At 43.3% G+C, this 25,720-nt stretch overlaps 1 protein-coding gene across 1 annotated transcript in view; it reads left to right on the forward strand.

The window, feature by feature from the left end:
* The window catches only part of Unc13c (unc-13 homolog C), a 438,787-nt gene that overhangs the window by 75,151 nt on the left and 337,916 nt on the right, over positions 1-25,720 (forward strand). Inside the window, exons 2-3 of the mRNA XM_003471882.5 lie at positions 22,133-22,155; positions 22,714-22,778. Of these exons, the coding sequence (XP_003471930.2) occupies positions 22,133-22,155; positions 22,714-22,778 (88 nt within the window). The remainder of the gene's footprint in view (positions 1-22,132; positions 22,156-22,713; positions 22,779-25,720) is intronic.

A 25,720-nucleotide genomic window follows, 5' to 3' on the forward strand; every position in this document is an offset into this window, starting at 1 on the left:
TTCAGGTTCGAGCTTTGAGATCTGTGTAGTGAGTGGCAATGCTGTGGATGATGCCCTGGGCCCAGAATGTGGGTTCTGAACTGGAGTGGCTGAAATTCCATCCCCATCCGTGCTTTAGGATTGGCAAAGAGCAAGGGCATGCGAGGGGACCTTCGGGGGTCTTCTCTGCTCTAACCATAGTGGACAGAGCTGAAAGAAGGCTCAATTTGTCCACTGCAAGCCCAGATGCAGCTTACTGATGGCTGGGAAATCTCAGTGACATCAGCTCAGATTTTTCTCATCCATGATTCAGGACCATAATACACAGCTTACAGAGTTCTGGGAAGCACAGACCAATTTGAGCAAAATACATGTTTATAGATATTTAATAAAGCAATCATTTCCTTCTCCACCAGAGCAAATTTCAGAGGCTTTGCCCAAATCTTTGCTGAAAAATAAGAAAACAATATTATTTGCAAAGAATTTAACTACTGATTGAAACAAAAGCAGAGATTCAATTCATTTTAATAGATTTTTATTTTATAGCATAAGAACCAGACATTCCATTCTTAGAAGGTTGCCTTTACTATTTACTAGCTACATGATCCAGAAAAGTCAATTTTCTTTTTGATAGTCTGGGCATAATTCTTTAAAGTTTTAATGAAAATTAACAATAATAAATTCAATCCCCCACCCCATGTACTGCCTGCTATATAGTTGTTTAATAATTAGCTGTTTTTTTCTTTCAAATACATTGATGCAATTAGAGGAAAAACTAAATCTTGTTTCAGAACAACCTTGTTGAGCTGGATGTCAATAAATTGATTCATTTTTGCCTTTGTGATAAACGGTCTCATGTCTGCAAGTTTCCTTAATACCTGGCCGAGTCGTTAGCCCACAAGGGCACACAGAAAGAACGGGATAAAGGACGGCGAGTGTTCGCTCACCTCAGTATGGAATGTGATGCTCCTCAGCCTCGAGCCACCGCCTCTCCAGGACTCGCCGAGCCTGGCACGTGAATGGGTGACAGGGGACTTGCCCCATGTGCCCCAGACAGGCACCAAAGGGAGGAGGCCTCTATCGCCTAGAGCACTGTGGGAGGAGCAGGTGACGCATGGCAGCACCCACAGGTGTCCACGACGGGGACCTGGGCCCGTGCTGGTGCTGTGACCTCTTCCATGAAGAAGTGACTTAAAGTTCCCTTCTTCCCTTCAAAACAGAAGGCAGCTGCAGAAACAAGTTATAAGCAAACTGCTTACTCAGTTACTAAGAAAATTAGTTAGCAGGGAAACAGAATAAGACTCCAAGAAATGTTAGCAGGAGTCTTCCGGGAAGCAGGAAAGTCATACTTGTGGAAACACGATCCACAGAGGGTCAGACAGCACCGGAAACGCAAGCTGCATGGAGGCCCGAGTCACCAACCTTGCCCTTGGAGGGCACAGGTCTCTTTGGAGTGCAAAACGTTCAGTGAAGCCTGCCTCATAATATTATCCTTAAAGTTGTTCATATTTTCAACTTTTAAAAAGCACACTGTTGCTCTAATCAGTGCCTAAAATGTTTTTACTAAGTAGGCCTTCTGCACTTTGGTTCAGATTTTACTTCTCGGCAACCTCCTGAAAGCCCCCAGCTTCCGAGTTTACTGAAACCCTGAGCTCCCGGCCTGTGTGGGTCCTTGATGTTAATCACATGCTGTTAAGTTTTGTGGTAGCCATTGGTTAAAGCCCTTGACATCTCTCTCCTCCACCACATGCATACTGTGGTGATACCACATTTTCACTGCATAGAAAACCCAGTAGAACCCTTTTATTAAATGTATTTGAATACAGTGATGTCTCAGTTCATGAACTTGATTCTTTCCACAATTCTGGTCACAAACCAAATTGTATGAGAACTGATCAAATTCAATAGTTAGGTTCAATTTTGACCTTAGGGGAAGTTTGATTTTTTTTGTTTGTTTCATAAAAGTTAGAAACTTTTCAAGAAAGAATCTGTATGAGACCACTTTTTCATTTTCTTTATTGTTTTGGAAAATATTTGCAGTCGGAAATCACTTATAGAGACTTTTTAAAGAGATATTTTGTTGTGTGTATTTGCAGCTTACAGGAGGTTTACAAAATATAGGTCAAAGGATACAAAGTGTATATACAGAATGTCTTCGGTAACATGTTTATGAAGTCCGTAGATTTTCTTCTCCTCCACCTTCTTCATTCTTTCTCTTTGGATTTTCTTTAACTAAAAGTTGGACATTCAGGGGCTGGGGAGTGGCATAAGTGCCTGCCTGGCAAGTGCGAGGTTGTAAGTTTGATCCCCGGTTCCACAAAAAAAAAAAAAAACCATAAAAAAGTTGGACGTTCAGGAGTGACCTCTAATTTATTTATCCATTCTGCTTTTCTTCCTTTTTTAATGTGCTCTGATTTGTGAGCAATTTTCTCCACTGTTTTTAATATTTAATAGTTTTATTTCAGCTGTTAAGTCTTTAATATTGAAGGGCTCTTTTTTTCTGGAAGATTCACTTTGAGGTGCTTATCCTTCTTCTAAGATGTGATATAACTTTGAATCCCTAAGCTCTGCCTCTTCTGGCCCTCTCGGGCAGGGCTGGACCCTGAGGGCAGCTGTGCGGGTGGCTAGAGAGTCCACGGTGCAGGCAGTCGGTCTGGGCTGCGCTGCTGTGCATGTGTTGGCGTGCATGCACGCTGCTTTCTGGAGAGCTTGGGAATTCACTGTGGAAGGGAAGACCCGTTCCCTCCCTGCAGGGCAGACACCCATCCCCGTGGCCAGGAGGCTGACATTCACTTCCTGGATACAGGAGTATTTTTGTGTGTAATTTTTATTTTAAAAAGAATAAAAGAAGCAAAATAAAACAGAAGAAAACCCAACCAAGCAAAACAAAGAAAATAATACAGGATTTTAGAACGAGATAACAGGGAATTAACAATGGTTACTGCCTCAGAAGGAGATCCCCCTTAGATGCTGTATTGCAAATTGTTCTACTCCAAAGAGACGATCAGTACCGGCTGTAGCCTGGGAAGTCAGTGAAACCCTAAGCACTCCAAGCATTAAGTCATATTTTACTTCAGTAGCTCCATCTCTGCCTGTGCTTCTCTGGATCAGCCGGTCCCTGATGGGGTGGGGCTGGGGGCAGGGCATAGCTCTTCTTGTCTCTCAGCCTGAGTGCAGGAAGGTGATGGCATTTGGCTGTTCTCCCCGGGGCCCCACATGATGCCACCTCACAGGAGGCACAGGAATTCAATTTCTATTTTTAATCTCACTCTCAACATTTTCCTGGAGTTTTCAGGTCCACAAGTTGCTCAGGTTCCCTTTCTCTAAACTTAGACCTTGAGTCTTCTTCCTAGAGCACATCAGTGCCAGGACATGGGGTCTGGGCCAGGGTCCAGATAGTCAGGCCTTCCCTGTGCCTGTACCCTGGCCAGCTGGCACCACGATCTGGGGCTGTCAGGATGCTCAGAAGTAAATAAACTCTCCTTGGTGTAACGACCCACAGTCTGCTTGATCCTATAGGTCCACTCTGAAAATTGCTTTATATTTTAAGCTTTCCTTACCATTTTTGTGAAGTGGAAAAGAAGGAAGAAGAAATATGCATGTGGGCAATCATTTCACTTAAAAGCCCCAGCTGCATGTTAAAGCCCCAGGTGAGCATGCAGTAGAGCTCCATGAGCAGCCTTGAACTGTAGGGATGGCGGGATGCAGGTGGGGAGTTTCCGTGTGACAGATCTGTGTCCACTGTGGGCTAACAGAGACAAGGCATCGAGGCAGACAGTACAAGGTGACCCCATTTCCAAAACGGGGTGGAAACCACCACACCTCTATGCACAGTGCATACAGGAGGGAGACAGCAAGGGCCACCAGGGAGCCACAGCATGGGATGGGTGTCCCACTGGAGGCATCTGAGAGGCAGTGGCCATAGTGTGTGCAGGGATCCTGGTCTCCAGAGCTGCACTCCTGTGAGCCCTGTGAACCCTTTTGTCACTGCAAGTTTTTCCAGTGTCCTTGCCTTGTCAGGAGATTGAGAAGCGTGGGGATCTCTGTTCAGCAGCATCCAGCTTTGTTTGGGATGAGAAAGAAAGATCAGGCCTCCGAGACCAATGCTGATGGAAGCAGGAATATATGTACAGCAGGCTGGGAAGCCCGAAGGTGCGGCGATTTCCTGCCTTATAAAGATGAATCATTGCTGACGCCCAAGTTGTTTTGAAGAGAATGCATTGTAAAAGAAGGGTTTTAAACACTTCTGTGACCACCTTAATGCCTCTAAATCTTACAAAGATCACATCACGTAAGAATACGCTCAGGTTTGCTCTTAAAAAGTGATTCAGATTTGAGAGCTTCCGCAGAGCGGCTCCTGGTGAACCTCGGAACAAATACAGCATGCATTTTGCCCCATTTCTCTTCTGTAGTTCCAGCAGAAAAGTCACTTCTTTTCATTGAATAAAGCTCATTATTTTGTTTCATGTGCTAGCTGTCTCTTCTTTTCCAACCAAAGTTTTCTTTCCTCCATCTTTTCTTCATCCCACCTCTGAAAAGTCCTTCACTGGTAATTCCCTGAGAGACCAGGACTCTCCTTAGCCGAAACCGTCGGCCCAGCTGGTGAACAGCTGTGGTTCTAGAGTGGGTGGCGAACCTGTGGCACACACGCCTCACCCAGCTGCTTGTTACCATTAAAAGCTCTAAAAGGTTCGCCATCACAACATCTAAAGTAAATGCTGGACCGAGGAGAGCACAGGCAGTTGGCTGTGGGCAGGATAAGAACACTGTGTTCTTTTTCATGTGTTTCCCCACTAAACCACATTTTGCAGAATACTGGCCTCTGAGGGACTGTTCTCCTGCTCTTGTTCCTGCCTTGGGTAATGAAGGCTCATGCAAAACAGAACATGAAATCTCCAAAATAATTTATCTCTCAAGCAAGTGGATAATAGGTATTATTTGACCACATTGAAATTAAATATATTTTTGTAGAACAACATCAAAGTTGACAAATGCTTTACAACAGCATCTACTTATATTGGTATTAAAAGAAAATTAAAACTAACATTTTGACAGTTTTATTTCAAGAGTTAATGCCTTATTGCAATTAATTACACCAGAGCCTTTATCTTAATTTTTAATATGCTAGTAATGGAGGAGAATGCAGCCGAACAGTGAGGCCTAGTGGAGCGGAAGGGAGCAGGGGAGGCTGAGGTCACCGAGCCCTCCCCTAGGGTTTTAAGAACTGTGCTCGCCCAGACTCCACACCAATCTTTCCAAATCAATGCCCATGCAATGCACGAGGCCCTGAGCACACCCTGGACCAGGCACGTCACAACAGAATCTGGTCTGGGGCGACCCGCAGCTCTGCCTCCCTGAGCTGCTTGAGGCTGATGACTGGGGAGCCCTGCTGACTACTGACCACTGACCTCAGAGCAAGCCAGCACAGCGCTGACCCTGGTGCCTGGAAGTGCACGGTGAGAGGCCAGCTGTGCCTTCTCATACATAGCACCGCCCATCACCACCTTAGGGCTGGCTGTCCCCTTCCAAGGATACCTACAACAGACGAGCTCTTCTCCCAAGCTCCCTTTCAGGATCCAGGATTACAGAAGGAGAAAAAGTCCTCTGGAATGAACCTTCCCACGAAAAGCCTGAGCTGAGTGTTGAGAAGACTGGAATTTCAGTCACTTCCGCAGCTCTTGAAAACCCATCTCAACAAAGGCAAGGGGTTGATGACTTCTGTGACTCTGAGACCACAGTTTATCAGACAGGAAAAAAACTATTTCAGGGAAAAAACTTCAGGTTTCTAAGAAAACACAAGGATTATCTGTGTTTTTTCCATTTCTCAGGAATTGCACCAAGTACTTTGTGATAATGGCTGGGTGTCCTGTTCTGTTATTATTTCAATGAAAATGTATTTTACCAAATAACACTTTAACAATCTCTATAAACAATGCAGATAAAAATGAACTGTTACAAGAACTATGGTATTAAAGTAGGTTTAAATTACAAGTTATAGCCAGTTTCTTTTTTAAATTTCATTTTAAAGAAGGTAAAATTAAACATAACAAAGCAGAACATAAGAAAACGATGTAAGAGACACAGATTTCGAAGCAAGACAACCGAAGATCCTCACTGTCTATCATATTATCTCCTGTTTTCTTCCAAATAGTTGTCTGTATCTTCACATACTGTGAATTCATACAAAACAACATAGTATAAAACTGATCAGAACAGGCTGATGATGGCATTTTAGGTCTTCAAGTTCAGACAATAAGGAAGTCAACAATGGCTGTCTTAGTGTCTCTCATTCTCTTCAAAATAGCTGTCCATACCTTCATGTATGTTAAAATGAAACAAAACCAAACACACTAAAATCACTCTGAACAAAGAATAATAGTATTGCTGGTATAATAGTATCATCTCATCATGATGCTACAGAACCAGCATTGGGTACCCTAGTGTCTCTGTTTCTTCAAAGTAGCTGTTTATTTCATCATGCATTATATAATCAATTCTCACAAACCTTTTAGAAATTCTACCTATGTGTGAATCTCTACATGTATATCTATCCTTTCTGTATTAGAGGGAAAAACAAAATAAAACAAGACAAAACAAAACAAATTCCTAGAAAAACATGAAACGAAAAAGTCATATAGAACCACAATACAAGGTAATCTACAATGATGTCTCTTGTTATCTTCAATGGAATTGTCTATACCGTCAGGCATAGTGTAATTGAACATAGCAGTACATAACAATATTAATAAAAACAAAAAATTGGAGACATTATAAAACTTCAAAAGCAGGTAATAGTCAAGCCAGAGCGGATGTCCTAGTGAATCTTGTCATCTTCAGAGTAGTTGCCTATACTCTTAGACTTGATACTACCAATTGTAAGAGATTTGAATAAAATCAGTTAATACAAAACAGCGATCTAACAAACCAGATTCAAATAAGATCAGTCATAATAAGACAGTCTAAGTTATACAGGGCTTCACATTAAGTTAATAGGAAATTAAGGATGGTTACAAAGGTGTATCATGCTATTTTTGGAATAGCTGTCTGTGCCCTCAAGTCTAGTACAACTAGACAGACTGGAACAGAATATAACAAAACTAAACAGAGTGGTAAGAACACTGTGTATTTTAAATCCTGATACACTATTAACAATGTCCTCTGCCTTCCTTTTTTAGACAATTCCTCTCCTTTCACTTTCACAGGGTACATTGTACATTTTGGGTCACACTAACTCCTTTAGTTTTTAGGTTAGGGGTACAACCTGCTATTTACATAAGTGGTTTTGGACCTTCTCACTCCTGGATTTTATCTTAAGTTGTATTCCTTTACCTACAAAAGCCTCAAGGTTTTCCTTCCTTATAGCTGAGTAGTTCTCCACTGCACAAAAGTGTCACGTCTTTCCAATCTATCTGCAGCTGCTGGATGAGCTGCCCCTATTTCTCTGTGGTTCTCTATCACATAGAGAATTGTTTTCTCATATTTGACTTTCAGTCCATAAACCCTCTTTCAGGTTAATTATATTTCCTATACAGAGCATCTTGATGGAGCCTACCTCCTGATCTACTCTGCCTGTGTTTCTTTTTGTTAGTGTATCAAGGCCATCTATGTTAGAGATTATAGCCAACCTTCTCTGCTTCATTTCTGTTATGCTATTTTTCTGCCATTGGTTGTCTACTTTTCTCCTTCATTCCACTGTCTGTCCCATTCATTGAGGCTGCTCTGCCCCTGTGCCTGAAATCCTGGTAATTTTTTTTCTCTTTCTCTAGAGTGTCCTTAGCACTTTTTGTAGGGGTGGCTTGGTGGTTATGAACTCCCCCACTTCTCTTTGTCATGGAAACATCTTGTTTCTCCATTAATTTTGAGAGACAGTTTTTCAGGGTACATTAATCTGGGTTGGAGGTTATTTTCTTTCAGGGTTTGGAATACTTTGCTCCAAGCTCTTCTTGATTTGATGGTTTGTGTCAAGAGTGTGTCATGATTTTGGTGGGTTTTCCTTTATAGGTGATCTGTTTCTTTTCTCTGATGGCTTTTAATATTTTGTTCTTGTGATGAATTTCTGGGATCTTGATTATTATATGTCTGGGTATAGCTCGGTTTTGGTTGTGGGTGGCTGGAGTTCTGTATGCCTCATACATCTGAATATCATTTCCTTTTCCTATGATTAGGAAGTTTTCTTAATTATTTCTGTGGATAGCCTTTGTATTTCCTTTTGTGTTTACCTCTGCTTCTTCAGTTGCATTCTTTATTCTCAAGTTATAGATTCTCTTGTTGTCTTCTAGCCTTTGTATTGTTACTGCCTGTTTCCTTGTTATTTTTAAGAGATCTCTCCTTTCGAGATCACACATTGCAAACCTATCTTCAAGTTTTGTTAATCTATCTCTAGTTTCTTTCAGGTAATTTTTCCAACTTTTGATGGAGTTTTTAATTTCCTAGTAATCCCTTTGAATCTGTTTTATGTATTCTAGGTTTTTAAAATATTCTTCATTGAAGGTTTCCCTCCTTTTTTTGTGCTCCTCTATTCTTCCATCTGTGTCTTCTTGAGAGGTGCTTAGCATTTCTTTTATTAATCTTCTTATATCTTGCTTTACTTGTATTAGTATTTCAGTTTTGAGATCATCTATAATGTCATGAAGATATCTCTTTATGTCAGCTGATGCAGTGTCCCATATTGCATGTTTGCTACCCTTGATCTTTTCTGTATTTACCTCTCCTGGACCCATCCTCCCTGGGTTGGCAGCTGGAGGCTTTTTTGTATTTCTTTCTCTTGTCATGTTTCTTGTTTTTTCCGTACAAGTGTATGGTGGAAGTTCCAGCCCCTTTCCTTATTGGTTTTGGTTCTTCTGACGCGTGCTGTGTAGGGATTGCTGCCCTCTCCTGTTTTCTGTTGGTCACTGAGGTGCAAGCAGGGAAGGTATAGGCTGTTCCCCTTCTTTGAGCCAATCAACCAGTGGAGGCCTTCACCATGTTAGTGTGTACTGCGCAGATGGAACCGATTCAGGACAACTTTGGGGACAATTTTGTCCCTGGTTATTGGGTCCCAGCCAGGGGCATGACACCACCCAAGCAGATCTCACCATTCTGCTCTGGGCAGGAGCAGCCAACTGAAGTCACTGCTGTTCCTGGTTCAGGCCTGTCTTGCCCAATTCCAATATGTTGTCCAGTCAGTCACCCCCTTTCCCAGGAGGACCAAATTCTGAGCACTCACTGCTGGTTAGTGCAGGTCTCCACGCTGACTCTGTTCTCCTTTGGGCTCACCAGTCCTTAACTTCAGTGCGACCACAGCTCTAACAAGAGCCCACAACTCAAGTCCAATCAGCTCCAGCAAGAGCGCCACACCCAAGAGTTCGGCCAGCTCCAGTGAGAGGATGTTTGGCTCCAGCCTTCCATCACGTTTTTCTTTTTCCTTAGTTTCTTCCTGGGTCATGAGAATTCCTCTCCTTTCATGTGGTCTTCTCCATGGTGGTAAATTCTAGCGTCTGAGGTGTTTCTCTCAGAGAGGTTCTGTACCTTGTTACTTATGGATCTTCTGACATTATTTTAAACTATAGCCCATAGATTTACTGTAGATCTAGGTGAGAATTAATGACCATCCAAGAAGTCGGGTCCCACTCTGAGGAGACACTTGGCATTTTCACACCATCTCTATTATTTTGTTGGGAAACTGGAGAGATGGATCCAGCAGTGGTGGAAACTGGCAGCCGCTGAGTTCCCCACTGTTGGTGGATCCAGTGGCAGCTGGTGCTCTGTGGTGGGTAATGCTGCAGATGGACTGGGCTACTCTGGATGGGAGTGCCCTGCTCTGAGCTCAGTGGCCAAGCACCCATCCCAGGCACAGGTGCTCTTCCACTCAGTTTGGAGGACTCCTACACTGGAGATGCAACTCTCAGCCCTCTGCCCCAGTGTAGGGGTCCCACCTGCTCACCTCTCTCTCTCACGCACCATTCTGACAGGTGCTTCCTATTTAGAATTACAAATATTTTCCCTCTCTGGTGCCCGAGCCTCCAAGTGATGCATTACAAAACTGAAAACAAACATGCCTAACAATGCCTCTGCCACAGAGGTGTATACAAAGTATCTCCTGATACAGACCATGTTTCACATCAGGATCTTTATCCTGAGTAGTCCTCATGAACTGTGTGCCCAGGACTCCTTGATGGGAGGCAGACTCCACACCATGAGGTGCAGGGATGGGTGTGGATGTCTGGGTGCCCACCTCCCACCCCCACAGAGGAGTCTGTGACACTCACCTGAAGGAGCTGGGCTAACCATGACTCTCAGGTACAGAGCCAAGTCCTTCCCTTCAGCGTATAAATATTAACTGATATATTCTAACCTCACCTGGGAAATTCCACGGCAGCTAAACAGTGTTTTCAAAGATTCTATTTCAGGGGGAAGGGAATATTGTTATCACTGTTTGTTAGGTCAGATGTGTTCTGAATTCACAATGAGTTCTGCCTTGCATGTGTAACCTCAGAGGTGAAGTGGCTTTCCATATCTTGAAGACATGGGGGTAAAGCAATGCTTTCCTTGGTAATTGCCCAAAAGGGATGAAGAAAGGTTTCTGTTCTTTAGGGAAAACCATGATTATGTGTCACTGCACTGGGCCACCTCTGAAGGCAGGGGTGATGCCCACTAAAAAACATTAAGGAGGAAATCTGCTTTCTCCTTCTTTCCTCACTTCGCTTTGGAGTTGCTAAACCAGAGGGGACAGATGGGGAACCCTCCTTGCCAGGACTCTCCTCACCCTATGAGTGCTCGCTGGGGACTTCTGGAGCTCTGTCACCAGATATGGGCAAATGGAAAGGCAGGAGAAATGGAAGTTGCAGGGGAACCCCCTCTAGGGGCAGAGGAGCATGCAGTCTATAGTGAACAGTGAACAGTGACAAACTGGAATTGGGTGCCAGTTCTGGGGATTTTCAGGCATTTTTATTGGGTAATTTCTCAGTCCCTTCCTTCTGTTGTCTCTTCATTTTTTCTTCAACCCACAATTCAGATTATGCAATTTCTACCACTCCTCACAGTTACATTTGTTTTTCTCTCATTTTCTTTATTCTTTCAAGCCCATCTATCCAGTATTTTATTTTGGTTCTTGAATTTTTTTAATTCTAAAACTTTTCTTTTGTATGTTTAACTTCCTTGGGTCAGACTTCCTGCTTTACTAAACCTCACTCTTTGTTTTTGCAGACATTTATAGTTGTTGGGATGAAATACTTAGATCAGCTCTTTGGGGTTCTGGCCTGAGAATTCTAACCTCTGCATGGTTGTATGGACTTTGATGGGTGATGCTTTTCTTTTTTGAATATTCCTGGTTCCTGGCATAATGAATGATTTTTTTATTGACACCTGGGGATTTTGGGTCATGTTCAAGACCCAGATGGTACTGAAGTCCTGCATGTGAGCAGGCCTTGGTTGACGCTGCCCTGGTGATGGAAGGTTGAAGGGCAGGTAGGTGGAGTTGGAGGCCCAGACTGTCCTCAGCCCCACAGCCATCCCCAGAGCCACTTGCACTGCTGGACAGGGCAGGGAGCCATGGCTCTGTTGGCCCTTCCATGGGAGGGCAGTGGACCTGACCGCTGCTTCCCAGGAGAGGTCCTGGCCAGGCCTCTTCTGATACCATGCAGCCTGGAAGAGAAGGGGTTCTGAACTGCATTTTTAGGATGGAAGATTAGCTTTTAATCCCAAATTCTCTCACTAATCTGTATTCTTCTCTCTCATTTTCAGAATTTCTCATGTTTGCTTTAAATAAAATGTCCAGTTTTTAAAGTTGCACTTGTATGAACAATTATAGGGAAGTGAAGTATATCCACTTTACCTAGACTGTGGAGTCTCACAAACAGATTTTATATAGTCAAAGCATTATTTTACCTCTGAGAAAAACGCAGCTTGCCCAAATGTATGCACATAGAGGTGGATTAATTGAAGACCTGTGTGTAGAAGCCTGCTGGCCTGTGATAATGAGACCTAACTTTATCCTGATTCTGGGTCAGGTTCAGGGAATTGGTCAAATGTGTTCTTTTGTTCCTATTCTGTGCTCATCCCACTTCTATAGTAAATGTTTATGGCACTGAAATAACCGGGCACAATCTCATATAGAGTTGATATACTTTATTTTTTAAATTAACTTGGCTTTTGAGATTATCCTGATTATATAACTTTAGTAATTGTTGGTTTGCTTAGTTTTTCTAATATTTATGAGTGAATCTTAGATCTTTTAGAATGTTTAAATTTTAGTATCGTAATGGTCTTAGAAAAGTATGCATTTCTTTAAGCTTCAGCATTGAGATAAATGTTAAAACTTTTCAAAATCCAAACTTCATCTTTAATTATATCTTTTTTAAAAGATCACTATTGATATGTACATTCTATTTTCATAATCTTTCTAAAAATTTATTTTTATTAAAGTTTGATGGACTCAGTCTGTCCACATCTTTTTCCATATCATAATTTTACATAATTCTTTGCTATCTTTACTATCCTGATTTTCACTCCCTTTGGGTTTATAGTATGAGTCTGGTTTTAAGCCTCTTAAACTGCATTCTAACCTCACCTGTATTAAGTTTTCATGGTATCTGAGGCTTTGTAGGCATCGTATTTGTAGTTTCAGGCTGTACTACTTCTGGTACATTTGATTGACCCATCAGTACATGTATGCATATGTTTATGTATACTTGAGTTTAAATCAGTTATAAATGTTTAATCGTGTCCATTGTGACTTTTCTCTATGGATCTTAGTAGGGAATTTAGTAAGTTTCCAAGTACAGCTTTTTCATGTGTGTTTTCTAGTTGCAAATTCATTGCTGAGTAATGCTCCCTGCCCCTCTCCCTCTTCCCTCTTTCCATCCGCTTCCTTCTTTCCTTTGATTTCTGTACTGAGGATTGAGCCAGGGTCTTCACACTGAGCAACATCCCCAGTCCTATTTAGATACTGAGTTATTAAATAGTTGTTCCAGGGGTTCACTAAGTCACTAAGTTGTCCAGGCTGAGCTAGAACTTGCAACCCTCCTGCCTCAGCCTCCCATGTGCTGGGATTACAGATGCATGCCCTGTGGCTGACGTGTGAGTCAGTGAATGAGTGTGTGAGTGGATGTCCCCATCTCCCCTCCACCGATTTTGCTTTCCTGTGTCACCACTGGTGCTGGGCGATGGGGCTCTGTGCGTGGGCAGGTGTGGCCGTGAGGATGTGTGTGACTCAGTGGCAGTGTGTTTTCACACAGCCGTGCTGCATGTGAATTGGGCTGCAGGGTTCCCTGTCCCCTCATTCCGACTGAGATGGACTTGAGAGTGCAAATGGAAATGACGTCCACGTCTTCTCTTGCTTGGAAACAATCTGTGATCAGACACATTTGTAATGCAAACTTCCTTTTTAATTAGTTTACTGGCTCAATCTGGACACGCAAAATGATTACACTCATCATAGGGAATTTGGACCTGTGCATGACATGTCCTGGGTCCTTCAGCCCCTCTTCCCCTTCGTGTTTACAAAGCTCTGGTTCCACTTTATCCTTCTTTTGTTGTTCTGTTTCCTTTTCCCTTTCTTCCTTTGCCCTCACCTGATAGAACCCTCTTCACAGGACACAGAGGTCACTCCCATTTCCAGCTCTTTACTCTCCCTGCCTCCAACTCTTTCAAACACTGCCAGCTTGTGGCCTCAGTGCCTTTGCAGCGCCCTCCCCTGCAGGGTCCCTGGCCTGTGTCTGTCCTCTGTCTCTGTCCTCTGCTCCAGACCCAGGTCCCCTGGGCAGGAGACTCGGGTTCTCTCTGTGCTCTCAGCCACCTTCACACTGTTCAGATGTCCTCATGTCCTATGGCCCACGTAACTCAGTTCTTTAGGTTTCTCCAGGCCATCAGTGTGACAGTGAGGTGTCCTGACTCCCATGCAAACCCTGCTCAGCACCCCAGTCACCTGCACTGAGAGTGGGGCACATCCAGAGAGCAGCCTCTGAGGGTGCCCCTCGTGGGGCAGTGAAGACCCTGACACGGGGCAGGTGAGCCACTTGGCCGACTCTGCACAGAGGCTGGTGGCCACCAGCCACCCCAGGACAAAGGAGCCGGATTCCCAGCCTCACACTGCCCTGAGCCTGCTCCAGAAGTCACATCTTTTGCACGTGGTGCAGATGAAGGACATGGTTCCCTGAGACGAAGGTGAGCAGTGTCACCCTGGAAGGCTGAGGGCATCCTGGAGGACCCAGCGTGAAGCCACGACCCGTGTACCCCCTGACCTGAGCTGTCACTGTTTCACTCTTAGGTCAACATTTTAGGAGTTTAGGGGAATTCCTAAATGAGACAGAAGTCAAAGTATTTCTGCTAAACTTAGAAACCTCCTCACTTCATATGTCTTTTGAAAGTATAATAGGATAAAATATCAAGAGGGGAAACATCTTTATCTTAGAAATTGCAAATGCATATATTTGTACATTTCAGTGTGAGATTTAGAGACCAGGCATTGCTTTCAGTATTCAGTCTGAGTGATGGCTGGCAGATAGGCCCTGAGCTCCCTGCCTTAGTGAAGATTCGCTGTGTGAGCCAAGGTGCCGTCACAGGGCACAGCGACTGGACTATGTGGAGAGGCACAGAAGGTGGAGGATGGGGCCCTCAGGAGACCCTGGCATGTGGGTTCCCTGAGCTTGAGGCCCCAACTCTTGGGCTCCAGGCAGCATGGCTGGATCGAATGATGCTGGCCACCTAGTAACTACTTTATTAGTTTCTAAAATGTTGAATAATTTATGGAATTCTGTATATTAACAATGTGTACCCAGCAGAAGCCTGCTTGAATCCCCGTTACAGGATTAATGATGCTAAATAAACAGACACACAGGAGTCCAGGCAGAGGGGGATGGGATTGAGGGGCATTCATGTCTCCCTCTGAGAAGCTGGTGTTCAGATCATTCCCTAATTTTTAACAATTAGATTACTCGGTTTTCGCTGCCTTGTTTTTCTTCTGTTCCTTTGCATTCTGCTCACGAAGTCTGCAAACTAGTTTCTCCTGCTCTTTAGGTAACCTGTTCACTGTGGTTGCTGTTTCCTTCACTGTACAAAAATATTCTTGTTGTCTGTAATCCCAGTTGCAGTTTGGGGTTGATTTGTTTTCCTACCGGAGTTCTATCTAGCCAGTTATCACCTCTATCAGTGTCCTGAGGAATTTCCCTGCATCTTATCTAGCAGTTTCACAGCTTTAGGTTTTCCATGGAGCTCTTTGATCAATGTGAATTGTGTAAGGGTGGGAATTGTTTAAGGAGTCTCCTTTCAGTCTGCAGCACGTGGCCACGCAGGTTCCCAGCAGCATTTATTGAGAAAGCTGACATTTCTGCCTTGTATGATTTGGCAGCTTTATTGGTGCCAGTAGGCTGCAGCTACCTGGTTTGTTTTGGGATCTTTCCTCTGGTCCTTTTGTCTATACATCTGTTTTTAATGCCTTTACCATGGAGTCCTGCTGCTATGCCTCGGTAGTGCATCTTGAAATCAGCTACTGTACCGTATTGTTGTGCTTCAACTCTGTTCTTTTTGCTCAAGATTTCTTTGGCTGTGGGGTCCTCGCAGCTCCATGTGAATTTCAGGATTGATTTTTCTAATTCTGTGAAGAAACCCTTTCGGATACTGGTGGAGATTTCTTGACTCTGTAGATTGCTTTGGGTAGAATGACATTTATACAATATTAATTCTCCAGTCTATGGACACAGGAGATCTTTTCATCTTTTTATGTTTTCTTCAATTCTGTTCTTCAGTGTTTTATAGTTTTCATTACAGAAATCTGTGTCTCTTTCTTGGATAAGTTTATTTCTGAGTATTTTATATTTTTTGTAGCTAGTGTGAATGGGATTGCTTTCGTTAGTTCTTCCTCAGCAAATTAGTTGTTGATACATAGAAAATCTACTCACTTTTGTATGTCAACTTTGCTCCCAGTCACTTTGCTGAATCTGTCACTCTCAACAGCCATTTGATGGAATCTGTAGGTTTCCTACATGTAGAAAATGATCGTCTGCAAACTGATGCAGTTGGCTTCTTTCCTTCCTATTTGTTTGCTTGTTATTTATTTTTCTTGCTTTATTGCCTGGGCTAATTCCTTCAGTGCTGTATTCAGTGAGATTGGTGGGGGTGGGCACCTCTGCTTATTCCTGCTCTTACAGTAACTACTTTCAGTAGATGCTGAAGTGTCTGAGTGTCTAAGGGTTCACTGTATCTACTTTCATTGTGCTGAGCTATGACTCTTTTATACAAAACTTGGTCAGATCTTTTGATCATGAAGTGACTCTGAGTTATAATGAATGCTTTCTGCGCCTGTGCTGAGGTGGTCATCTGGTTTTATCTCCCACACCATTCCTGTAGTAGGGACTGATTTGTGGATGTGGAACCACTGTGACTCCCCATGATCATTCTATGTCCTGTTGGACCCAAGTTACCAGTATTTTGTTGAGGGTTTCTGTATCTGCAGTCTGCAGGACATTGATCTGTAGTTTCCATTTTCCATCGCACCCTTGCTTGGATTTGGTAATAATTTGCTGGCCTTTTGTAATAATTTCATAAGGATGGCCCCCTTTGCAATTCCTTGGACTGGCTTGAAAAGAAATGTGTTCAAATTCAGCAGCTTCTCCCCAGGGCTGTTTTTGGTTTGGTGCTTTGATAGAAGACACTGTTTCTGGCTTACTCTCCTTGCTTGGTGCTATTTATTCAGGCTTTCTTAGTCCTTGTGCTTTGATTTTGGCAGGTTCTGTCTGTTCAGAAATTTGTCAATTTCTTTTGAGAGTCTAATTTCTTATCATACAGTTTTTCACAGTCATTCCTAATTATCCTTTGTATTTCTGTGGCAGGGGCTGTAATATCTTCTTTTTCACCTCTATTTTTAGTTATATGAGAATTTTGTCTTTTTACCTGGCTAATGTTAGCTACAAGTGTGTCCATTTTGCTATTGTTTTGAAAATCAATTCTTTGACTCTTGATCTTTCATGTTTTCCAGTCTCTATTTTAGTTAGTTCTGCTTTGTTCTTTGTTATTTTTCTCATTCTACTAATTTCATTCTTCTAACTTTCTTTTCCTGTTTTGCTAAATTCTTAAGATGCATTTATTTGAAATCTTTCATTTTACTCTTTGGACTGCTTTTGGTGTATCTCATAAATTTCAATATGTCTGGATTTCATTTACATATTTGCTTCAAAAAATTCATAAATTCCCCTTTCAGTTTCTCCACAGTCCCCTTATTTGTTGAAAGGTGTGAGATCCACTCCTGTAATTCAGAACCAGTCCTCGATTTTTGTTGTTGCCCTCTAGTTTTCCTCCATTCTGATCAGAAAAGATACAGGGTGTGACCTGAGTTCTCTCTCTCTTGCTCATACCCACTCTCTCTGTCCGTGGTCTGTCCTGGAGATGAAGCTGCATATGTAGCGCGTTGGTCCTTCTCTGGGAAGCAGGTGGGTGCTCTGGGCCTGTTCCCCTGCCGCGGAACTCTGTCTGGCTTGGGTTGTTTGTCTCACTTAGACAATGTATGCTGGACATATGCTCTGGCTTGTGTCTAGATGTGCCACCAAAGCTTCACACTCTCACAGGCTGGATCTAGTGTTTGTGACACTGGGCTTGACTCATGGTACAGTGCCAGGATTAAGGGTCCTAGGATTAAGGGTGTGAGTGCCGCTCCCCCTAAGGGACCCACAGAGGTTTGGTGCTTGTAGCTTGCTGTTTGCTGGCTTCTGTCTTCTGCCTGCCATGGACTGTTTTCCCTCTGCAGTTCCCCTCTGCCATGCCACCCTGGCTTGGAGCCAGCTGACTATGAACTGAAACCTCTACAAAATGTGAGCTAAATAAATCTTTTCTCTTTTAACTTTAGGTGTTTGTCTCAGTAATGAGAAAAGTAATGAAGACAATGTACCTGTTGTTACAGTGTAATTATCTCATTTTTATGAAGGGAGTTCCCTCAATAGGATGACTGATACAATATTTATATACATACACTGGAATCCTATACTCAGTCTTAAGTTTCCAATTTTTGTTATAAGGAGTGGAAGCCATGCTGATCATCACACCTGTATTGTTCTTTAATATTTATAATTATAGTAGTTCACCAAGGCTGCCCTGGCATAGAACCACATACCAAAGGCCATGGAAGGAGAGGGCTGTGCTGTCTCAGCTCTGGAGCCAGATCCTGAGCAGGCTGGAGCAAGGCTGCTCTGCAGGGCCTGGACAGGTCAGTGCTGGGTAGGGCTAGAGGGGTCAGGAAAGGGGTCAGTCCTCTGCAGGGCCCAGAGGGTCAGCCCTGGCCTCGCAGGTCCTGGCTTCTCAGATGCTCTTTCGTGTGGTGTCTGAACCCACATTTCTCTTTGGTGGGGACAGTTACATAGGTGAGGCTGCTGTCCTTCAGGAGTTTCAGTTGATGAACATCTGCACAGACCTCATCTCCAGACAGGGCCACTGCCGGAGGCATCAGTATCAGGCCATCAGCGCACGGATTGGAGTGGGTGCAGCTCTCCTGTAACAGAACTTCCCTGCCAAAGCATCTCTAAAAGTGCTCTAAGACTTTCGCTACAGTTTTCACTCTCAACAACTCTGCAGAATAGTGTGATCTACAATATCGTCCAAAGCCTTGGGATTGGTTTTAGCACCATTAAAATAAATGTCTTTATTCTAGTCTTTATTAATTCTGTTATCATGATTAGGTAGCTTTAATAAATAGGATATGTTTCACAATTAATTGCCATCATTACTTTTCAATTTGTGAATTATCTTTATCTCTAAATTTGCACATCTTTTCTCATTCCATAATTTTAACAAATATTCCTTTCTCTTTTTACATTATGTTCCTTCCTTTAGTTATTTTCTATTTAACTCTTTGATACCTATGGAACTTTGGCATATTTGAGTGTAGAAGCGGGAATCGGAGACATTTATCTCACCAGCAAAGTTCCGCTCACTGACGCTTGGCTCTGACAGAAATGTGTCTTTTCCTGGTGGTTGAGTTCTTAAGTATGAGGGTTTCTAGTTTTATTTCTATTTCATGCATCTTTTATCTATTACTTTGCCAGGACCATACTGTTTTCAGTGTCATAGATTTTTTAATGCTCTACAGAATTCTTTCTAATGCTCCCTTTAATAAGTCTTAGCTTCACTCCTATAGTAGCGCAGTAGTACTTGAAATTAGCATTATTTCAGTTACAGAATCCTACAGCTAGAATTTATCTATGAAGCCTGTTACATAATAATCTGCCCTCCCTATTAGGGAGATGAAATCGTATTTTTCCTTTATTCACATTTTAGATGTTTCCATAGAGTGGTATCGCCTATTGTTTGTTGCTTCAGTACTCAGAAAGCACTCGTTTGTCATCTGCTGTGCTTTCAGGAATGTGGTGGGAGCTGAGACAGTGCGGCTAAGCACCTGCCGAGCGGAGAGGTTCAGATGGGGAGGGGAGTGCAGACAGGAAACTGCCACAGGTGGAATCGGTGGGGGCGGGCTGGGTTGCAGTACCAGATGTCAGTGCCAGGGGTCCTGCGTGGCAAGCTCCCTGGAAAGGGGGTCAGGGTGCAGGTGCACTTGGGTGGCAGAGAGCAAGCGAGGTGCAGAAAAGGGGAAGCTTTTTAGGGGAAGGAAGAGGGAATAAAGGAAATGCTCGCAGACTACAAAGAGCCCCGCACAGGACAGGGTGCAGTGGCTGAACCTGCCCCAGGGTTAGGACTTGAAAGAGGGGTGAGCGAGGGGCCTCTGAGCCCTGGGCCACTTGATCCCCTTAGTGGTCATGTGAAGGGGAAGTTCATCCATCATATCTGAATCTCAGAGGGGCTTGGGAGAGAGTATCTCAGGGAAATAAGAAAGTGAAAGAGAATACACAGGATTTCACTGACAGTAAATATGGATGATTGTTTGTATGAATGCATGGACTGACGAAGCGGTGTGCCCCCAGTGCAGCCCCGGAATTGTAGCTGGTGCCCTTCCTGAAATCACTGTTATTAGAGGTAGAAGACAGACAGATAATCAATGGGAAGTGAAGAATAGAATTACGCACTCAACTGCCGAGTCTTAAGGTCAGATTTCATCTCATTGTTTCCCATTTAGATATTGTTAATATGCAGGAAATAATTTCATTCTTATTATCATTATTTTGTTTACATATTGAATATATTCTTGCTTTGTTAACTGTTTTATTAATTCTTATAGTTTCAGATGATTTTATTGTTTTCTGAATATGAAATTATAATTCCTGAATTTAATAGCAATTTTATAGCCTGAGTCCCAACATTTATGTTCTTTATTTTTATGCATGTTTAAAATATTATTCAGAATTTCCAGGAATAGTTTTAAATGACACTTTTTGCTTTGCTGTTGATGATGGGAATGTGCTAATATTTTACATAGAAGCTGATGACTCTGAATGTAAGGTTGTTCTCATTATAGTAAATTTAAGCATAACTCATTCCAATTCCATTTTTAAAGAACTTTTTAAGAGTTTTTTATAAGACTGGAAATTTTATGAAATGACTTTTTGGGAACCTATTAAAGTTTATCTGCCTATCTTCTGACCAACTGATGTGTTAAATTCGTTGTTCGATGGCCAGGTGTGGTGGTGCACATCTGTAATCCCAGCCCTTGGGAGGCTAAGGCAGGAGACTTGCCCCAAGTTAGAGGTCAGCTTGGCCTGCACAGTAAGTTCAAAGTCAGTCTGAGCTACATTGTAAGACCCTGCCTTAAAAAGAAAAGTTGTTCCTTTATTAGATATTATATATGATTTTTTAAATTTTTATTTACTCTTCAGTTTTAAATATGTATGTCCATAAATAAGAGTCATCCTTATTACTTTGTAGTATATTTTCCATGTTTTATATTTGAAGTTATAACTATGAGAAACAGTAAAAATCTGCATAAAAATATTAGTAATGATAACTAAGCTGTGTTTTATGAATGGAGGAAACACACACTCCAGATTTTCATCAGTAAGGGCTGTGACCTTGGGAAGAGTCTCTCTTTGGCGTCCATCTCTATAAAAAGCGATGGGCTGAGCTCCAAGGTCAACCCACCTCTGGATCCTGCCAGCGTCGCCTCCATGGCGGTGCCCTTCCTGCTTCATGCCGACAGGCAAAGCTGAATGCGCTACATGCAGTAGATGTGCATAAGTTAAAAATAGATTTGTCCTTAGGACCCCAGCAGCTGTAAACCTGAGTGTGAGGACAACCACATGGCAGCCATAAGCTGTCCATAGCACACAGCACACAGCAGTCCACCGTCCATTAACGGGGTCGTGAGCAGCTGGAACTGAGCGATGTTGGCCCTGAGAGTTAGCTTAAAACCCGCTGAAAGTCTGTCTGGTCACACGTGTTGTTTGGTGTAATTCACCTAAAACACTAGATCGTGAAACACAAGTGGGGCGGAGCAGTAGCAGTAGTACAGTCTTGCCTCGAATGTGTGAGGCTCTGGGTTTGAGCCTCGGTTCTGCAGAATAGAAAAACAAGTAAGTAAAAGCACGGAATGGAGGGCCAGAGGCTGGACTTGCACCTCTCTCCTGCCTTTTATCGGCTCTGTCAGTTCAGTCAAGCCACATAAGGCATTGGCAATTTTGGTTTTAACATAGAACCACTGTAATTAATACTTAACTCTTAGATACTCTGACATGAGTATCCTTTGATTAATTTACAGGCTCATCAGCTTTACCTCTGCAAGTCATGACTGAGCTGCTTCCTCAGCAGTGCTGTAGGTGCAGTGCTTGTGTTCTGGGTCAGCACCCTCATGTCCAGGCTTGCAGCTCCCCTGGGTCTCACTGAGTGAGGAGGGGTTGCTGGGGCCACATATAAAAGGTGTGACAGCTGTTAGTGTATTTGAGAAGCTAAGCTTCCTTATTCTTATATGGGTTATAGTAACACTTTAAAAACAAAACAGAGGCTCCAAGGTTGGGGTCCTTGCTAGAGAAGGTGCCAGAGTCCCAGGAAGCCCCAGCTCCGATTCTTCCACTGTGATCATTTCTTTTGTTAAATCCAGAAGTCACCCTCGTCTACTTCTCAAGTATTTGGTTCCATTTTCCACTCCTTAAACTGTGTGTGTCCCTGTTCCCTCGGGGCTCAGCCTTGGAAGTGTCTGTTTATGGTTTAACATGTAACAGTGGCACTTGGTTCATGTGTATGTTTAAATGATGCCTTGCAAAGCGCCCATCTAACATTAACCCTTCTTCTCCTGATTCTCTTTCAGATAGCAGTGCTGTGGATGAAAAGGTTTTACATCATACTTTTTCTTGCCTCCTGAGGGATCTTGTCTTTGTAAATGTTTGTTTGTGACACATTAGACTGTTTTGGTTTCTCTGTTTTAGTTGGGAAATGTGCATGTCCTCCCGGCTTTCCATCCTTTGGTTTCCCTTTGAGTGTGCCCCACTACTTTGCATTATTTGAGGTCACACCTGCAGCTGCGCTTACTCTAGCTTACACTTGCCTACTAGGGGTCCGCTACTGTCAAATGCAGCATCCGTTCCCAAGTCTGGCTAAGTCATGACTTCCTGACTGGTTCATGTTACCTGCACATACCAAGTCTGAAGGGCGCCCAGTATTTCGAATACAATGTCTTTTCCTGGACTCTGCCAGCGCTTTTGTGCCAATGCTGATAGCTAATTTCAAAACCTCCACTCACAAAACACAGCTTTGACTTGGAGCTGACCCTGCTTAGCATCTGTCATCCTAGGTGTTACGTGTGTGGTGCAGTTGGACTGTGTCCCTGGTCGCCTCCCTGCAGCATTAGCAGCCTAAAACCTGTTGTTCTGTTCTTCTTCTCCGTTTAAGGCTCGGATAGTGAGTGGCAATGGGTCGAAGGCACCCGGACTCTCTGCGCTCCAGGCATTTGGGGGGTGAGTACAACCCGGCCCTGCTGACTGCTCCCGCTCCCCCAGCGGCCCTGCACCTCCACGCATGGTATTGCATGACTTGCTGTCAGCTGCTATTAGTGTTCTCTTTAAAAACAGTGTGACGCATGCTCCTGACAATGAATTCTGACTTAAATATATGTGAAAAAGAAGAAAGTAGAGGTCAACTAATCCGTTAGCTTTTTACATTATCATTCTGTATACAGATAAAATCACAGCGGCGCACAGTGAACTTGTACTGACGTAGGTAATGCTATCTCGATCTGCTCATTCCCACGCAGAGGCAGGTGTACAACCCTCTCAGCGTCAGTAGCTCCATGATTACATCGACCCTGTCTTCTTTCACAGTCCTGCAGCATTACACACAAGGGATAGCCAAAATAGTTAACATTTAATAGCAAAATTAGCAAGCAGCCTATTTATGGCCCCCTGTTACCCCCGGGACCCCACACTGACCCAGGTGTTCACGGACTCTTCCTGTGTGCTGCATCCACATCCATGCCAGATAAATCCAATAGCTCTACATTCCGACATCTGCATTTTTACATAAATTGAGCCATGCTATGTGGAGCTAAATAAGCAGCATCTGAAGGTCGACTTTGTGTCAGGAACTGTTGTCATCACTTCCCATCTAATTACTCATTTGACCCTTATGGAGCCTCTTGGGTAAGTAGTGTTCTGACATTCACTTCACAAACCAGAAAGTCGATCACAGGCCCTGGGAACACTCTCCTTCTCAGAGCTCCTAAGAGGCAAGCGAGTGTTCCGGTCCGGATGGCGCAGCTGAGAAGTCTGTCACCTTCGTCCCTGGCTGGACTGCTGCTGCCCCTCACCGCTTTCTTTTGTTCCTCTCCTTTTCCCTTCAAGGATGTGCCTTGCGAAACCTCTCAATCCTTCAGTGCTAAGTGATGCTTGTATTTCAGAACATCTGTGTGGAACTCATTAGTTTCGTTAGTTAATTTTCCCATTAGATTTTCTCAATTATTTCCACCTGTTACTACCATAAATAGTACTGTGGTAAGCCCCGGAAGTCGGATTTCTAGGGTGTAGCTTGTGGATAAAGTTATATAGGCTTGTAGATCTATATGCCTATATGTGTACATCTGTATACGCGGTTCTGTAAGTGCTGAGAATTGAGTGCATTTTATCTACAAATACGTAAAAGCCAAGGCTATATGCATATTTTACATCTTTTGATGAGAAGTTTTACAGTTCTGTTTTATAATACTCTAATTCTTTTTTCCCCTAATATGTTACTTTATGCAAGATACTCAAGTTTTTATTGCATGAATACCTGAAAGTGTTTATGGTTACCTCATTCAAGAAAACACGTTTATTGAATGTTTTACTATTTACTTAAACCTTCATCTTTGAAAAGTGTACCCACGGTCCTTGTTTTTAATTCATTCTGTGTTTTTGTTGGTCCATGTTTGCAGTGTGTAGTGATTTGTTGCGTACACCCAGGTCTTCTTTCTCTCCCGTTCCCTCCCTTCCACCCAGCTCTGCGCCCTCTGACCCTCGACCCTCTGCCCATTTGAAAAAGCTCTGTTTCTATTTTTTCTTCAATTATTTCTTTTTAAAATCTTTTTCCTCTTTCATTCCATGTTTACTTATTTTCAAACAAATATTTATCATCAAATTTAAAGTTTCCTATTTAAAGTTTCTAAAATATTTTAATTTTCTCAAATAGGAGTGACGGAGAGATTATTCCACTTACGTTTGTAATATCAATATCCTTAAAATAAATATGTGAAGAATCCCCTACATGTCTATTGTAATAGCAAAATGATTTAGCTAAGTGCTGATAATCACCATGAATTATCCAGGAAATACTTTCTGTGTTAACCAAACTGTGTTTTTAAACCTACCAAAAATGCCAACTCAATGCTTGAATAGAAAATTCTCTCAGAAAAACACCAAGCTGTGCGCCAGTCTGGGAATGAGGCACTGAGGTGATGCTGTGTAGTGGTCAGAAGGTGTCTCCGAATTGCTTACCCTGTTCCCCATACCGTGACTCCACCACCATCGCATCCACCACTTCTCAGCATGTCGGTGTCATAGCTCAGGTGAGACACGGACTTCTGTGGTGGCCAGAGCAGCAGAAGGAGAGCCAGACTGCAGCCAGCCTTCCTCCTGTCCCCTGGTCCTGGGGACAGAGCCTCCACAGACCCCACTGCTTGGCAGGGCAGGGGACGGAGCCTCCACAGACCCCACTGCTTGGCAGGGCAGGAGCTGGGCTGGCCATAGAGCCCACCCACGGTCCTCAGCAAACAGACAGGCTCTGAGCCCCGAGGGGCTCGCTGGGCCTCTGGGCAGTGCGGCTTCTTTTGTGACACCTGTGGAAGAGAGAGGTCCTTCCAGAGATGACCAACCCTTCCTCATCTGAAGGGAAATGCTCCACACCTCTGAACCACCCTATCCTGTCAGCCACCTGAACTCCCTCCCACCAGAGCATTTAGGCTCCTGTGTTCCTATTGAGTTTTTCTCTTTTGTGGTTTTCCCTTTTTGTGCTTAATTTACTGAAAATAGTTTTCACATAACTTCCTTTTACAAGCTGTAAAAGTGTACTCCTACATGCTTAAAGCCAACCTGAAGTCAGGCTCAGATGGGTAAACAGGTGTCTCGACATTAGCAAAGCAAACACACTTGTCGTGCGTTTGAGAGCTGCGCTGTGCATGGAGCAGGTGGCAGTGGCAGTGGCCATCCCGTCTGCTGCTGTGCTCCAGACAACTGTCTGTATGCGCTGGATTCAAATGAACATGTGACTTTCTAAAGGGACAGTTGTCACTGATACGGGTCCTGTGCAGAAGCCCAGTGTGTATTCCCTGCGAGAGCATGAGTGTAGGAAGACATTGGACCTTTGCATTTGTTACCTCTTTTTTGTGACTGCTACTGACTCATGTCTTGAGGTATGAAAAGAAATTTGA

Source organism: Cavia porcellus, unplaced genomic scaffold (genome assembly GCF_034190915.1).
Source record: "Cavia porcellus strain 051 isolate PalLab524CR breed Dunkin Hartley unplaced genomic scaffold, mCavPor4.1 scaffold_1, whole genome shotgun sequence".
NCBI lineage: Eukaryota > Metazoa > Chordata > Mammalia > Rodentia > Caviidae > Cavia > Cavia porcellus.